Source organism: Eubalaena glacialis, chromosome 1 (assembly GCF_028564815.1).
Source record: "Eubalaena glacialis isolate mEubGla1 chromosome 1, mEubGla1.1.hap2.+ XY, whole genome shotgun sequence".
NCBI lineage: Eukaryota > Metazoa > Chordata > Mammalia > Artiodactyla > Balaenidae > Eubalaena > Eubalaena glacialis.
In genome coordinates, this window is record NC_083716.1 from 202,622,792 (window position 1) to 202,640,674 (window position 17,883).

General features: G+C 38.7%; 1 protein-coding gene across 3 annotated transcripts in view; it reads left to right on the forward strand.

Annotated features, from left to right (window-relative positions):
• The window catches only part of LOC133088194 (MOB-like protein phocein), a 56,245-nt gene that overhangs the window by 4,261 nt on the left and 34,101 nt on the right, over positions 1 to 17,883 (forward strand). For 2 of the 3 annotated variants that reach the window (XM_061186031.1, XM_061186021.1), the window contains exons 1-2: positions 9,173 to 9,277; positions 12,739 to 12,801. In XM_061186031.1, coding sequence (XP_061042014.1) covers positions 9,218 to 9,277; positions 12,739 to 12,801 — 123 coding nt within the window. In that variant the 5' untranslated portion in view covers positions 9,173 to 9,217. Of the gene's footprint in view, positions 1 to 9,172; positions 9,278 to 12,738; positions 12,802 to 17,883 lie in introns of those variants that run through there. The other variant, XM_061186047.1, reaches the window with a different exon arrangement.

Here is a 17,883-nt window from a genome sequence, read left to right on the forward strand (position 1 = left end):
GGGTAAAGAAGATGTGGTACGTATATACAATAGAACATTACTCAGCCATAAAAAGGAACAAAATTGGGTCATTTGCAGAGATGTGGATGGACCTAGAGACTGTCATACAGAGTGAAATAACTCAAAAACAAATATTGTGTATTAATGCATATATGTGGAATCTAGAAAAATGGTACAGATGAACCGGTTTGCAAGGCAGAAATAGAGGCGCAGATGTAGAGAACAAACGTATGGACACCAAGGGGGGGAGGGGGTGGTGGGGGGATGGGATGAATTGGGAGATTGGGATTGACATATGTACACTAATATGTATAAAATAGATAACTAATAAGAACCTGTATAAAAAATAAATTTAAAAAAAGTTAAAAAAAAAAAAAGAATCCACCTGCCAGTGTAGGGAACACAGGTTCGAGCCCTGGTCCAGGAAGATCCCACATGCCACGGAGCAACTAAGCCTGTGCGCCACAACTACTGAGCCTGCGTGCCATAATTACCAAAGCCCGCATGCCACAATTACCAAAGCCCGCGCGCCTAGAGTCTGTGCTCCACAATGAGAAGCCACTGCAATGAGAAGCCCGCACACCACAACGAAGAGTAGCCCCCGCTCGCCACAACCAGAGAAGAGCCCGTGTGTAGCAATGAAGACCCAACGCAGCCATAAATCAATCAATCAATCAATCAATCTATTTTTACAGAACCCAAGTGGGTCATCAATTTCCTGCTGTGCTCCAGGCACAGCTAATGTGCTTTGGAGGTCATAACCTTGTAAGCACAGATTTCCGTCTCATTTACCAATGAGAAAACTGACGGAGGAGAAGAGGAAACTTGTTCAAGGCCATGTAGCTGGTAAATTGCAATTAGGAATCCAGTCAAAGGCTATGGCTTTCCCATTATTACTGATTTTTTCCCCACGACCCAAGCAAATACGTTTTGAGATCTAAGATGAGTTCCCAAACCTTGGTTCATCCTTCGAATTACCTGCTATACTTAAATTTCAGGGCTCCTTCCATAACCTACTAAACCAGAAGGATGGAGAATTCTTTTTGTACCACAGAAATTGTCCTCGTCTAGCAGAACTGCTAAAGAAATAACTTTAGATTGTGAGATTATATTGGGAATTAATAGGGAAAAGAATTTTGGCATGAGAAATTTGGGCCAAAAATATGGGTATTGTGGGTGTGGACCCATGTGTTTTAGAAAAGCATGTTGGGACTTCCCTGGTGGCTCAGTGGTTAAGAATCCACCGGCCAATGCAGGGAACACGGGTTCGATCCCTGGTCCGGGAAGATCCCACATGCCGTGGAGCAACTAAGCCCGTGCGCCACAACTACTGAGCCTGCTCTCTAGAGGCTGCGTGCCACAACTACCAAAGCCCACGTGCCTGGAGCCCGTGCTCCGCAACAAGAGAAGCCACCGCAATGAGAATCCCACACATTGCAACGAAGAGCAGCCCCCGCTCGCCACAACCAGAGAAAGCCTGGGCACAGCAATGAAGACCCAACACAGCCAAAAATAAATTTAAAAAAAAAAGCATGTTGTCATTTACCTTTTGTTCAACAGGAAAATATCAATGGTAAGGAGAATGGTAAAATAGGTAAAATTCTGACTGGAGTTTTCATAACATTACCATTTTTGACCTCTTGCCAGGCACTGTTCTAGGCACTTAACATATAATCTTGCTTACCTGTGTAATCATAGCAACTCTGTGAGGCAGATGTTCTTTGCCTCATAGGTGAAGGATGCAGAGAGAGGTAGAGTAACTTGCTCAAGGTGACATATATTTTAAGTCATAGGCTGGAATTGAACTCAGGTTTGTCTGACTTCAAAGTCTGCCTTCCACAATTCTATACAAAAAAAAAAAAGAAAAATTGAGAATAAAATTAAAGTTACCAGGGAGCTATTCTGTTGTGAAAGTATTACCATTATCAAGATTATGATTTTTTTCCTCTATTGCTCCGGAAACTATGCTTTACAAAAAGTTCTTATTTTTAAAAATTGGGATTACAAAATTTTTTTTCATTTTTATTGTGGTAAGGACACTTAGCATGAGATATACCTTCTTAACAGATGTTTAAGTGTACATCATAATATTGTTAACTATAGGCACAATGTAGTACAGTAGATCTCTAGAACTTTTGCATCTTACTTAACTGAAACTTTATGCCTGTTGATTAGCAACTCCCCATTTTCCCCTCCCCCTAGTCCCTGGCAACCACCATTCTACTCTCTGCTTATATGTTTGACTATTTTAGATACTTCATGTAAGTGGAATGCAGTATTTTGTCCTTCTATGATTGGCTTATTTGACTTAGCTGAATGTCCTCAAGGTTCATTCCATGTTGTCAAATGTTGCAGAATTGCCTTCTTCTTTAAGGCTGAATAATATTCCAATGTATGTATATACATTTTCTCTATTTATTCATCCAGTAGATGGACATTTAGGCTTCCACATCTTGGCTGTTGTAAATAGTGCTACAGTTAACATGGAAGTGCTAATATCTCGAGATTCTGATTTCAATTCTTTCAGATAAATAGAAGTGGGATTCCTGAATAGAAGTAGGGTAGTTCTATTTTTAACTTTTTGAGGATCCTCTAAACTGTTTCCCGTAGTGGCCACACCATTCCGCTTTCCCACCAACATGGATCATAAGGTTTTATATAATAGAGGTGTGAACTTGTCACATTTGTTTCCTAATTTGATGTGCAGTTTTGTTTCTAGCTAGTCAAATCTCATTCTTCCAGTACATTTTTTCTTTTGGAAATGTAAGTAATTCATTGATCCATAATTTTAGTGCATAGTGTATGTGTCTTTTTTTTTTAACCAATGATTATCTTGTCTCAACTTTATTGGATTATCCATTCTTCCCCACCACCACTCCCCTGCCCCCAAATTTGAAATGTCACCTTTATCATACATTAAAGTTTTAAATAAACATATTCCTGGATTTTATAGTCCGTTTCATTGATCTCTCTGTTCCATCACAGTGTTTTCAATATAAATATAAACTGTTATATTTAAGTTTGATATCTGATACAGCAATTTACTCTCAACAATACTTACCTAGCTGTGAGCATTTTTAAGCTTCTCAGCAAGGACTGCCAGATTGTTCTCCAGCATGATACTAAAACATGCCTCATCCAGAAAGCTAATTGCTGTTTTCTCTGCACCCACACAAAAATGGAGTTTTGAGCTTTTTATTTATTTATGTGAAGACTATTTAAATGTTTTTCTTTACCCTTAAGCAATCTGTATGAGAGAGCTCAATAAAACCTAGGCTCTGGATCCCATGTTGCTTACATACTAGTTAAGTGACATTTGACAAATCATCTGACCCCTCTTAGTTCAAGAATTAACTGTAAAAGGAGGGCACAAGATGTCCCTTAACATTTTGAGTCAAGCCTGTTATTTTTTTTCCTTAAACTTTAATTTTTTTAAAACTAGATAATGTGTATGTAAGAGTCCTTCCCATCCCTGTGCCCTAGCCACAAAGTTCCATTCCTGGAGGCACTAGTGTTACAGTTTATATTCTTCCTGTCAGGGGTGTTTTATGTATACATATGTATACGTGTGTGTATAAACATATGTATCTTGTGCATATGAAATATATATATATATATATATATATATATATACATATATATTCATTTTCCTTTTAAAAAATAAAATATTCCATACACACCATTTGGCACCTTGTTTCTTTTTGTATTAACAATTTGTCTTTGGAATTAATCTATAAACTACATAAAAGTTTCATTCTCTTTATAGCTGTATGATGTTTCATTATTTGGATGAACCAAAATTTATTTAAGCATTTCCTATTGATGGACATTTAAATTCTAAACTTATGCTATTAGAAACACTTCTGCAATAAATAAAATTTCTGCATAAATTTCATATCTGTAAGATAAATTGCTAGGCATGTAACTGCTATGTCAAAGGGTATGTGGACTTTAATCATATATGTGTACACACAAACACACACACACACACACACACACACCCCTTCAAGTTGCCCTTCACAGAAGTTCTATCAATTAATAGTCCTACCAACAATGTATGAGACTGCTGATTTCTCCCGACTCTCAATAATACAGGATGTTATAAAGTTTATGTTTTGCCAAACTGATAATTTTATCATTATGAATGAGGGTGAGGATCTCATGTGTTTAAGAGCCATCTCTATTTCCTTTACTGTTAACTGACAGTCCCTATTGACTGTTAATATCTTCTGCTCATTTTTCTACTGGGTGACTGGCCTTTTATGATTTGATATCTTTATCTATCAGGGGAATTGTTTCTTTGTGACAAATTTTTTTCCTCCAGTTTATCATTTTGGCTTTGATTTTGTTTATGCTTTGAATTTGCAGGAAGTCATTTTGGTATAGTTGAATAAATAACTGTTTTCCATTATAGCTTCTGGTTATTATTTCAAACTCTGAAAAGTCTTCTCCAATATAAGCTTCTTCCATTGGTTTCTTTAGGTATTTTTATAGTTTTTGGTTTTATAGTTTATGGGGTTTTTTTTTTTCAATCTTGGCTTACATGGAGATTTTCCTGTTATAAGAGATAAGGAATGGATCCAAACCCTCTTTCTTCTTACAGATTAAGCCTAGTTCTTTAAGACATGTTAAAATTTAGCCAAACTCTTACAAAATGCTCTTTCAGTCTCATTTAGCCTGGATTCTTGACTTGGAAAAAACATCAATGGGTACTTACTTATCTGGCTTGTCATTTCAAAAGGTCAGTTTATTATAGTATTTTTAAGTAATTCATTTTTTCTTGAACATGTGTCAGGCACTGTCTTAGGCACTGGAGATACAGGGATGAATAAAATGGGGGAGGCAGAAGTAAACAACTAAAGTAATAGCATAATTTTAGATAGAGGTTGCTGTCATCTAGAAAATAAAGGTAGGGACTTCCCTGGTGGTCCAGTGGCTAAGACTCCGAGCTACCAATGCAGGGGTCTAGGTTCGATCCCTGGTCAGGGAACTAGATCCCACATGCCACAACTAAGAGTTCGCATGCTGCAACTAAAGATCCTGCACACGGCAACTAAGACCCAGCACAGCCAAATAAATGCATAAGTAAGTATTAAGAAAAAAAAAAGAAAGAAAATAAAGGTAAAAAATGCCGTTAACTTCATGAAAGACATGAGGTCCCCTGTTAAAAAGAGGAAATGATAATAGTCTGTTGTGACTTGTCTCTTCTGATCACATCTTCCTGAAAGTTCAGGAACTACTGTATTAGTTATCTATTGCTGCATAACAAATCACCCCAAACTTAGTGGCTTAAAACAACAATGAACATCTCACACAGTATCTGTACATCAGAAATTTGTGAGCAGCTTATTTGGGTGGTCCTAGTTTGGGGTCTTTCATAAGGCTGCCATCATCCAAAGGTTTGACTGGAGGTGGAAGTTATACTTCCAAGATGGTCACTTATGCTGGCAAGTCGATGCTTGCTTTTGGTGGGAGCTTCAGTTCCACACCATGCAGATCCCTCATAGGCTACTTGAGGGTCCTCACACATGACAGCTTTCTCACCCAGGGCAGGTGAGCTAAGAGAGCAAGGCAGAAGCCACAATGTCTTTTATCACCTAACATCAGGAGTCACACAACATCATTTTCACAGAACCTATTGGTTAAACAGGTCAGCCCTATTCAGCATGAGAGAGAACCACACAAAGGTGTAAATACCAAGAGATAATAATCACTGGGGGCCATCTTGGCAGCTGGCTACCACAATCACTAATTGGTCAAATATTCTAGAGAGAAAAATGAAGTGCAGTGGGAGTTCAGTCTCTCACTCATTTGTAGTCAAAGTTGTCTAAGTTTGAACTTTATAAATTAAAAAAATTTTGTCTATAACAATTTTTATAAAGAGAAATTAATTTTCAAATAATACGTTGAAAATGTATAAAGCTACATATACAACTAATTTGTTCAGCTATGAATATACATCTCCATACTTCACTGCTGCTTCACCTTTACTTGGCCTGGAATGAAATCTCCTGCAACTCCACAGATAAATGCTACTTTATGGCACATTTCAACTACTTCATGCATCATCCACTGCATCAGCTTTGCTCTTAGGCTGGCTTCCTTCAAGCCAAGATGGTTGATGCAGCCCCAGACTTGACAAGGTTCAGTGGCAGAAAAAAGGGACCATCTCTTTTAGTATCTCGTCAAGATTAAGAAAACCTTCCCCTAAAATGCTCCATCAGATATCTTTTCATATCTCTTTAGGCTAAAATGGAGTCACATGCTCACCCTTTAACTAAACATTGGCTTAGGCCAATGAGGATTTGTCCCGCAGCTAGAGATGGGTTTACCTTTCTCTGCTCAAATTCAGAGAGATGGATACTGAGCAAGATCAAAGTCTGTTTGCAAAGAACATGAGTGAACGGGTATGGATAGCAAGCAGGCAACCATCAGGGGCTGCTTAACACTTAAGACATCTTGCTTTGTAGTATAGTAATTTACATATCTTCCTTTCCCATTCATTTTTAAGCTTTTTGAGGATAGATTATACATCTTATTCATGTTTCTCAGCACTTGCTCAGTGCCTTACACACAACGGGCATTCACTATTTTACTTGGATTTTAAAACTCCCCAAAGAGAATTTCATATTGGATAGATGGTTTTGAAATTACTTATGATTCTTTGGATTTACAAAATATTTTCTTCTAAAACTTTAAGAGACTTCCAGGAGTATTTACTTTTATACTTTCATACTCTAAGAGGCAGAGGGAAAGAACTGCTGTGCACTAGTTTCATTACCAAAAAAAAAAAACCCTTTTATTTGATACATTGTTCAAAGTCTTACAGTCAATAAGCAAGAGAATTTAGATTTCTTGAATCTCAGTCCAAAGTTATTTTCATTTGTCCATACTGCCTTTAAAAAGACGACTCCTTCTTTAACCAAAATATTCAAGTAACCCATTATTACATGTAACTGTTATGGTACTGATCATGCTTTTTTTTTCTTCTTCTTCTTCCCCCATCCCCTAAATTAATCGTGGTTATAAAACTGTTTTTGCTTGGAGGTCATAATCTGCAGACTGATAGAAGAATTAAAATGTGAAGGTTATGAGCTAGAAACATTTCAACCATAAAGAAAAAGGTTCTTCCTGTGAACAAGGCCAGAATTGACATCACAATGTAACTTGATTAGACTCTTCAGAGAGATGAATACGTATTTTGTACCTTAATTTAACACCTACTTATTCACTTTTTCTTTTGTTCTTTTCAGATGGGCTGAAACAGTATTACTTAAGTATTATTAAATCTGGACTTAAGAGAACATTAAGATGAGCCCCTTCAACTATAGGTAACTGATATTTACAGCTCGGGGACTACCACACAATCTGGGAAATTTTAACTGAATCCTTGGAGTAAATGAGGCGAGGTTGTCCACAGACCTAAGACTCTGCTCTCTACAGACCCACCCTTATCTCTCTTAGGGAGGCAATATTTAGGTGCCGCTTGCCTTAGATTCTCACTGTATTTAGTAAGAGAATTGGTGATTTGCACGGCTGTCTCCACTGCTAGACTCTAGGCAGCTTATGGTTAAGAATGCCGCCTTTTCATACTTTTACCTCAGTGCCAAACACGTACTGGGGCTTAATAAATACTTGTTGAATGAATAAATTTTTTGCTGTCTATGAGGTAGTGATGGAATTGTCCTTGCTCTTGAAAAGTTACCAGTCTCGGGGCTTCCCTGGTGGCGCAGTGGTTAAGAATCCTCCTGCCAATGCAGGGGACACGGGTTCGAGCCCTGGTCCGGGAAGATCCCACATGCCGTGGAGCAACTAAGCCCGTGCGCCACAACTACTGAGCCTGCGCTCTAGAGCCTGCGAGCCACAAATACTGAGCCCACGTGCCACAACTACTGAAGCCCGCGCACCACAACAAAGAGTAGCCTCTGCTCGCCCAACTAGAGAAAGCCCGCTCACAGCAATGAAGACCAAACGCAGACCAAAAAAAAAGTTACCAGTCTCTACATATTCCCAATAGAAAGTATCTTACTCAAAGGCAAACAGACTTCCCGTTGTTAAATGCTTTTGAACAAAATTCCAAGCCATGAGTTATTCAGCTTTGCACTTACTCATTTTAACCAACCTCTCCTCCACTCCTCCCTTCCATCTTTGGAGGCTCTGCTACATCTCTCAGCATTCTCAATACACCTTTAGGTGTACTTGATGGGATATCTGATGTTTTCCTCTCTTGTAAATCACCCTACTGTATATACACTGTTTACTCTTTTAACTGTCTTCGCATCTGGTGACCTATGGCCTCCGTCATCCCAGATCAAATATTTAAGGTTTCCAAGCAGGAACAACAAAAAAAGTTTGCCAATACTACTGTGATTTCATGACTTAAGAGAACACTTAAAACTTGCAACAAAGGAAATCCGAAATCCTGTAAGATGCACAACTCCCACTGTCTATCAAGGGGCATTCATTTTCTCCTCCTGCTTCTGACTTGCAAAATTTACAAGCTAATTTTGTTTGCTTGACACACAATACCAGATGTCCACTCTATCTCAGATAATTGGCATCTGGGTCTCTTATCTACACAAACAAACTTGTTACTGAAAAGCCCTTGGTTTTTAAGGTAGTGGATAGCGGAAATATTTCACACTCTAAGCCCGAGTCTGATTTGAAATTGGGTCGATTTCACGCAGGGTCTGTGGAATTCTCCCAGACTGCTGGCGTGTTTCCCACTTCGCACGCCTAGGCAGATTTCGGGACAGAATTACGTTTCTCTAGGTATTTGCTTGCACAAGGGTTTACTGAAACGGTCGCCATTGTGCAAGCTCTGTCCTTCCAACGTTAACCAACGTTAAAGTTAAGCCCAAGGAGATGCACCAACGCGTTACGCCGAACTTGCACATTCCCGCAGCGGCTCTCTGCGCTGGCCTGCGGACTCCCTCGCAGCCACTCCCGGCCTCCGCGGCGGGGGGCTCTCCCTCCCGCCACATTGCCGCCAGTGAGTCGTCGTATGTTCCTTCTCCAGTCCCCCTCCCTCCGCCCGCTGGCCCTTTCCCGGCCTCCTCGGGTTCCTCCCAACCTGCCCCGCGCAGGCTGCGGCTGTGCCGTCAGCCGTCGCCCCTCCCCCTCTCCCGGACCAAGAGCGCCGCTCCGCCCCGCCCCCCGCGCAGGCAGCCGTCCCCTACATCCGGGTACCGACTCCAGCCGCCCAGACTCTGGCACTATGGTCATGGCGGAGGGGACGGCAGTGCTGAGGCGTAACAGGCCGGGCACCAAGGCTCAGGTACTATCTCTGCACCACTGGTGGAGCGGGGAGGGGACTCTTGGTGCCGAGCTGCGCCGCACCTGGAAGGTGGATGCCTCTGCGAGGAGGTTGGGCCGGGGCGACAGGCGGGCGGGCAGGGGCACTGGTGCCCGGCCTGCTCTTCCGGAGCCTCAGCCCCTCGGTTTGGCTGAGGCGGCGGCGGCCCGCGAGGCCTGCGGAGCTCCGACTGGAGGGTGGGCGTGAGGGGCGCGTGGGGGCCGCCGAGGCCCGGGGCTGGGAGCCTGTCAGCAGCGACTGCTTGTTCTCGCTTCTCCCCTGATCCCCAGTGACCAGCTTCGGGGAGGGGCGCGGCCGGCCGGGTGGAGACCCCTGGGGTGCCATGAGGGTCGGGGCTGCCAGGGTGGGAGGGGTGTAAACAACAGCCTACCTCGTCCTGGTTTCCATTTGCTACCTGGCCTGTGACGTGCCCGACTTCTGCCATCCAGCTTGTCTAGCCGGATCCGGGAGTCGATAATTTACTTTATCCTCCTCTTCCTGCTGTTTGCCTTTGACCACTTCTCTCCGTAGTTGTTCTCTGGTCCAGCAAGTTTTCATCATCAGGCTGGGACTTGTTAGATGCCATTCCTTGTGAATTTCCTTGTTACTATGTGTGAAGCATAGGGAATGAACTTACTATAATTTTATCACCTTTTAGTAGGGCAGTACTTGGGGTGAATTGGTGCTTGTTTCAGTATTGATTCTTGGGATTTGCCAAAGACGGGATGCTTCACATTCTTAAAAAAATCAAATAGACCTCATCTGATTAATCTGCCAGGTGAAATGCCTTGCGATTGAGTACAGACTCCAAAATCGGAAGAGATGTGTTAAAATGTAATTTTAAAGAAAAAGAGATGGAGGGGGAGGAAACCAGAAACCGTGGAGCTATGACAGTATGCCAGAGAATACATTTTAATATCTTGCACAGAATTTTGGAAAGGGAATTCTTTCAAAGGGAACTTTTAGATCCAGACAGCTTCCTAGATGCATGTTACAGAAAAGGAAACTGAAGCCCAGAGATTAGACTGCATTTGCTCAAGGTTGCACAGTCTCCAGATTCGATTCTTAGTTCATTAGTGACCTTGTCTTTTTAACAAGTTGCTTCTAGTACTGAATTCTACAGTTTAGTTGGGAAGCCTTTTTTTATAGAGTCACATGTGTCAGTTCTACTGGCAATTTTGTGGTCATACTACTCGGAATTTATATATTATTTATGCTTTTACTGTTTCTAAAGTTTCTTTCTTTATAAATGATCTTTTCTCAGATACCTTTAATTCTTTTTCTGTGGTAACATTATTTCTGATTCTTTTAAGTGATCAACTTTTATGTTTTTAAATTCAGAAATGGACTTTTGTACTCACATTCTGAGACTCATCCATTTTTACATATTCAAAAGTTCTTAATTTTGAAAGGTTAGAGAATCATAGATTTTTAACTCAATATTGTAACACACTTGTTTGCTGTGTTGTTATGAGTAAGTCACCTATAAGAAAACTCCTTTGCTTTTTTCCAGATTGTCATAGATCAAGGTTGTTAAATAAAATGTATTAGAAAAGGTTAGGATTAAAAAAAAAAGGACTACTTAAGCAGCATTCTGTCATATCCCTTGTCTATCACACTGATTTCCTTCAGTGAAAGGGGTCTATTCTAAAATGATTTATTTAGAACTATAATAGAGTAGGTAGAGTATCTTTCTCCTTTTTTTTTTTTTAATTGGTTAGATTGGGTTATAAGCACAAAGTTGGTTTTCAGTAAACGTTTAACTGAATTAGATGAGAATGTTCATTAGGCTGGATTTTTGGCTCCAGGTTTTTTTTTTTTAATATTTATTTGTTTATTTATTGGGTTGTGCCAGGTGTTAGTTGTGGCAGGCAAGTTCCTTAGTTGCAGCTCTCTGGCTCCTTAGTTGTGGCATGTGAATTCTTAGTTACGGCATGCATGTGGGATCTAGTTCCCTGACCAGGGATTGAACCCAGGCCCCTGCACTGGGAGCACGGAGTCTTAACCAGTGTGCCACCAGGGAAGTCCCTTGGCTCCTCTTTTAAGTGTTTAAAGTATATCACGGTTATGATGAGGCAAAGCATTTAATTTCCAATTAACTTTTTTACATCTTTTCTGTGTATCACTATATGTGTTTTCTAATATTTTAAAAACAAAATATTCTACAAACTATCATTTTTTTTTTTTTAAATGAAAGAATAGGCCAAGCGTATTGATAGAAACATTTTTCACTACAAATCAGAAAGGAAGAATTTAAAAACTACTTTCTGGTGATATGTAGATGATGTCTAGGAAAAGACATCCTAGAACAATTTCCAGAAAGTTTTTATTTCTTGACATTTTAAAATAAAGTTCATTTTCATTCAGATAAGGCAACTATTAAAAGATATGAAGTGCTTAAGACACTTAAAAAGGTATACCATACCCATCACCTACTCTCAGAACTAGGACATTACTAATATAGTTAAATCCCTCTGTATCACACTCTTCTGTCTTCTGCCCACTCCCAGCCAGTAATGGTGATTATCATTCCTTTTCTTTCCTTTATACTTTTATTATGTATACATTATATTCATAAGTATGTTTTGCACTTTCTTAAACTTTTATTCGTGTGGTATCATGTACTGTATTCTGCAGTTTGCTCCAATTTTTGCTCATGGCCTTTGGAGACTTAATCCATGTTGATCGATACAGGGTTATGGATTGTTGGTTTACTACTACCTTTTCCCAGACATTTATTGAGTACCTACAATGCGTTGGACATTGCGCACCTACAAGGGATATATTTCAGCAGTCAAATGGAAAGGTTCTTAACCAATTAGGGGAACGTCTGTGAACTGAACTATCTATAGAGGAATTCAGAACCAGTGCAAAGTGATCCACAGAAATATTCCCCTTAAGAGAAGGTTGTTCTGTTTAGATGACTACTTTTGATGGAGCTCATATTTTGATTTAGAAATTTAAAACATCATTTGGAATTAGAATTATAATTTATAATGTCTGTCTTAAATAATATTTATGGAGTAGTAACTACTACTAACTCTAGCTATTCTCTTTGGGTAAAAACTGATTCAGTTTTTTACTGCCTGGAGATTTTTTTTTTTCAGTATAACTTTTAGAAAAATATTTAACTATCATAAACAAAAAAGTGATAGACTTATCAATTAAGTAATACATGAGAGGTTTATGGGAGCCATATTTGAGGGATTTGTGACTGAAAAAAGTATAGCTTATAGTTCAATTAAATAAAATCTTGGTGTTCATTTAAAACATTGAATAAATTCCTTTAACTTATTCACTAATAATCACATTGTTTACCGTATGAGGGCTTTTCTTCTCTGGTATAACTTCAGATCTTTATTAAGAATTGAAGTTAATCGTAATAGTATTGCATCTTCTTTGTAACTTTGTACATGCTTTAATCATGAAATTTTTTTTTATAGGATTTCTATAATTGGCCTGATGAATCCTTTGATGAAATGGACAGTACACTAGCTGTTCAGCAGGTAATAACAATAGTTACTTTTGCAACTCTAATAACCTAAGCATTTTATTTTCTGTGGCATAGTTAAATATTCCTGTAACTTTTAGCACAAACCAGAATCCATGGAATTCATGGGATACCTGTTTGAAACTTTTATCAAACTTCATTTTAAGATGGCATATTAGGGCTTCCCTGGTGGCACAGTGATTGAGAATCTGCCTGCCAATGCAGGGGACATGGGTTCGAGCCCTGGTCCGGGAAGATCCCACATGCCGCAGAGCAACTAAGCCTGTGCGCCACAACTACTGAGCCTGCGCTCTACAGCCCGCGAGCCACAACTACTGAAGCCCACGTGCCTAGAGCCAGTGCCCCACAACACGAGAAGCCACTGCAATGAGAAGCCTGCGCACCGCATCGAAGAGTAGCCCCCGCTCACTGCAACTAGAGGAAGCCCATGCACAGCAATGAAGACCCAACACAGCCATAAATAAATAAATAAATAAATTTATTTAAAAAAAAAAAAAGAATGTATTGTTCAATCAGAAAATATTTAATGGGCTAGCAAAGAGATAGGCCTTGTGGAGGATACAGAAATATAAACCTGGAGCTCTATGCCTGGAAATTGGCAAAAATTAAGAGGAAAAATGTGCACATATTTTTCCCTTTAAAAGTAGAGTTTTGTCCTGATACTTCGTTGAATTCGTTTATTAGTCCTAACAATTTTTTTGTGGAATCTTTTGGGTTTTCTACATATGAGATTATTTCATGTGCAAACAGCTAAATTTACTTCTTTTCCAGTCTGGATGCCTTTTATTTCTTTTTCTTGCCTAATTGCTCTGGCTGGAATTTGCAGTAGTATTTTGAATAGACATGGCAACAGCAGGCACCCTTATCTTGTGCCTGATCTTAGCAGAAAGCTTTCAGTCTTCCACGTTGAGTATGATGTTTGCTGTAGGTTTTTCATATTTGGCCTTTATTATGTTGAGTTAGTTTCTTCTTCTGGTTTGTCGAGTGTTTTTATCATAAAAAGGTGTTGAATTTTGTCAAATGCTTTCTCTGCACCAATTGGGATGATTGTGTATTTTTTTTTCCTTCATTCTGTTAACATGGTGTATTATATTGATCAATTTTTGTATGTTGAACCATCCTTGCATTCGAGGAATAAATCCCATTTGATCATGGTGTATAATTTTAATTTGCTGCTGAATTTGGTTTGCTAGGATTTTGCATCAGTGTTCATAAGGGATATTGGTTTCTAGTTTTCTTAGAGTATCTTTGTCTGGCTTTGGTATTAAGAATGCTGCTGTAGTGGAGTTAGGAAGTATGCCCTTCTCTTCAATTTTTTGGAAGAGTTTGAGAAGGATTGATGTTAGTTCTTTAAATATTTAGTAAAATTCACCAGTGAAGCCGTCAGGCCCAGGGCTTTTCTTTGGTTGCACAACATTGTGAATGCAAGTAAGCCACAGAACCGTACACTTAAAAATGGTTAAAATGACTAACCTTTCCACATTGAATGGTTTTGGTACCCTTGTCAAAAATCATTGGACTGTATATGTGAGGGTTTATTTCTAGTTTCTCTATTCAGTTCCATTGGTTTATATGTGTATCCTTATGTCAGTACCACACTGTTTTTTTTGTTGTTGTTTTTGTTGTTGTTGTTTGGCCGCACAGTGTGGGGGAATCTTAGTTCCCCAAACCAGGAATTGAACCCGTGCCCCCTGCAGTGGAAGCTCAGAGTCCTAACCAGTGGACCACCAGCGAATTCCCAGTACCACACTATTTCGACTACTATAGCTTTGTAGTAAGTCTTGAAATTGGGAGGTCTGCATCCTCCAACTTATGTTATCTTCTTTTTTTTTTTTTTAATTTATTTATTTTTGGCTGCGTTGGGTCTTTGTTGTTGTGTGTGGGCTTTCTCTAGATGCGGTGAGCGGGGGCTACTCTTCCTTGCAGTGCACAGGCTTCTCATTGTGGTGGCTTCTCTTCTTGCAGAGCATGGGCTCCAGGTGCGCAGGCGTCAGTAGTTGTTGCTCCCTGGTTCTAGAGCGCAGGCTCAGTAGTTGTGGCGCACGGGCTTAGTTGCTCCATGGCATTTGGGATCTTCCCGGACCAGGGATGGAACCCTTGTCCCCTGCATTGGCAGGCCGATTCTCAACCACTGCGCCACCAGGGAAGCCCCCAACTTATGTTTTCTTTTCAAGATTATTTTGGCTATTTGGTGCCCCTTGCAATTACATATAAATTTGAGAATCAGCTTTTCCATTTCTACAAAAAAGACTGTGGGAATTTGGATAGAGATTGCACAGAATCTGTAGATTGCTTTAGGTTATGCAAGTTTTGAAGTTTTCAGTATGCAAGTATTTAATCTCCTGATTTAAACTTATTCCTAGGTATTTTATTCTTTCAGATACTGTTGTAGATGGAGTTGCTTTCTTTTTTTTGCTAATTTTTATTATTATTTTTTATTGAAGTAGAGTTGATTTGCAATGTTTCAGGTGTACAGCAAGGTGATTTAGTTATATATAGATGTAGATATATCAATATATAGGAGTTACTTTCTTAATTTTCTTTTTGAATTGTTCATTGAAGGTGTATAGAAACACAACTGATTTTTGTATTTTGATCTTGTATCCTGCTACTTCACTGAATTCACTTCTTAGCTTTATGAGCTTTCCTGTGGATTCTTCGGGATTTCTCTATATAGGATCATGTCATCTGTGCTATTTATTTATTTACTGTCTAATTGTTCTCACTGGTATTTAAGTACAGTATTGAATAGCAGTGGTGAAAACAGGCATCCTTGTCTCATTTATGTTTTTTTTTTTGGGGGGGCCGTGCTGTGTGGCTTGCAGGATCTTAGTTCCCCGACCAAGGATTGAACCCAGGCCGTTGGCAGTGAAAGCACAGAGTCCTAACCACTGGACCATCAGGGAATTCCCTTATTTCTGATTTTAGAGGGAAACCTTTCAGTCTTTCACCATTGAGTATGAGTAACATCATACCTGTGGGTTTTTCAAAATGCCTTTCATCATATTGAGAAAGTTCTTTCATATACCTAGTTTTCTGTGTTTTTGTCATGAAGGGTGTTGGATTTTGTCAGATGACTTTTCTGCATTAATTGAGATACTTGTGTGTTTTTTTCTCTGTATATTAATGTAGTGTATTACATTGGTTAATCTTTTTTTTTTTTTAATGTTGAACTACCTTTCATTCCTTGCAGCTTTCTTTTTTTTTTTTTTTTTGCAGCTTTCTTTTGATTCATGTTGGTATGGTATATGCTTTTTTCCATCCTTTTACTTTTAACTTACCTATATCATTATATTTGAAGTAAGTTTTTTATAAACAGTATAGTTGGGTCATATTTCTTTGTTCTTTCTGACAATCCTTGTCTTTTAACTGGTATATTTAGGCCATTTAATGTAATATGGTTATTGATAGATATGTTTAGATTTAGAATTACCATTTTATTACTTGTTTTTAGTTTCCTCTTTTTTTTCTGTTTCCTTTTTCTGCCTTTTTAAGGGTTATTTGAGCATTTTTAGTATTCTGTTTTAATTCTAATTTTGATTGTATCTCATATAATTTTTTTGATGATTGCTCTAGAGATTACTAAGTTCATGCTTAACTTTTCACAGTCTATTTAGAGTCAATATTTTACTGCTTCAATTGAAATGAAACTATCATCATTTGGACCATTTTACTCTCCTCCTTTGTGCTTCAGTTATCTGTATTACATCTACATACATTGAAAACCCCACCAGACAATATTATATTTTTTGCTTGCATCTGCCAAACATATTTTAAAGATCAAGAGAAGAATGGTCTAATATATATTTATACCCATATATTAATATAATTGCCATTGCTCCTGATAGTCTAAGTTTCTTTCTGGTATTATTTTTTTCCTTCTAACTGAAGAACTTCCTTTAGCAGTTCTTTTAGAGCCATCTGCTGGCTAGGACTTCTCCTTAGCTTTCTTTTTTTTTTTTTAATTTTTTAATTTAATTTCATTTATTTTTTTATACAGCAGCTTCTTATTAGTTATCTATTTTATACATATTAGTGTTATATGTCAATCCCAATCTCCCAATTCATCCCACCACAACGACACCCCCGCCACTTTCCCCCCTTGGTGTCCATACGTTTGTTCTCTACATCTGTGTCTCTGTTTCTGCCCTGCAAACTGGTTCATCTGTACCATTTTTCTAGGTTCCACATATATGCGTTAATATACGACATTTGTTTTTCTCTTTCTGACTTACTTCACTCTGTATGACGGTCTCTAGATCCATCCACATCTCTACAAATGACCAAATTTCATTCCCTTTTATGGCTTAGTAATATTCCATTGTATATATGTACCACATCTTGTTTATCCATTCGTCGGTCGATGTGCATTTAGGTTCCTTCCATGACCTGGCTATTGTAAATAGTGCTGCAAGGAACATTGGGGTGCATGTGTCTTTTTTGAATTATGGTTTTCTCTGGGTCTGTGCCCAATAGTGGGATTGCTGGATCATATGATAATTCTATTTTTAGTTTTTTAAGAAACCTCCATACTGTTCTCAATAGTGGCTGTATCAATTTACATTCCCACCAGCAGTGCAAGAGGGTTCTCTTTTCTCCACACCCTCTTCAGCATTTATTGTTTCTAGATTTTCTGATGATGCCCATTCTAATTGGTGTGAGGTGATACCTCACTGTAGTTTTGATTTGCATTTCTCTAATAATTAGTGATGTTGGGCAGCTTTTCATGTGCTTCTTGGCCATCTGTATGTCTTTTTTGGAGAAATGTCTATTTAGGTCTTTTGCCCATTTTTTGATTGGGTTGTTAGTTTTTTTAATGTTGAGCTGCATGAGCTGTTTATATATTTTGGAGATTAATCCTTTGTCCATTGATTCATTTGCAAATATTTTCCCCCCTTCTGAGGGTTGTCTTTTCATCTTGTTTGTAGTTTCCTTTGCTTTGCAAAAGCTTTTAAGTTTCACTAGGTCTCATTTGTTTTTGTTTTTATTTCCATTACTCTAGGAGGTGGATCAAAAAAGATCTTGCTGTGATTTATGTCAGTGTTCTTCCTATGTTTTCCTCTAAGAGTTTTATAGT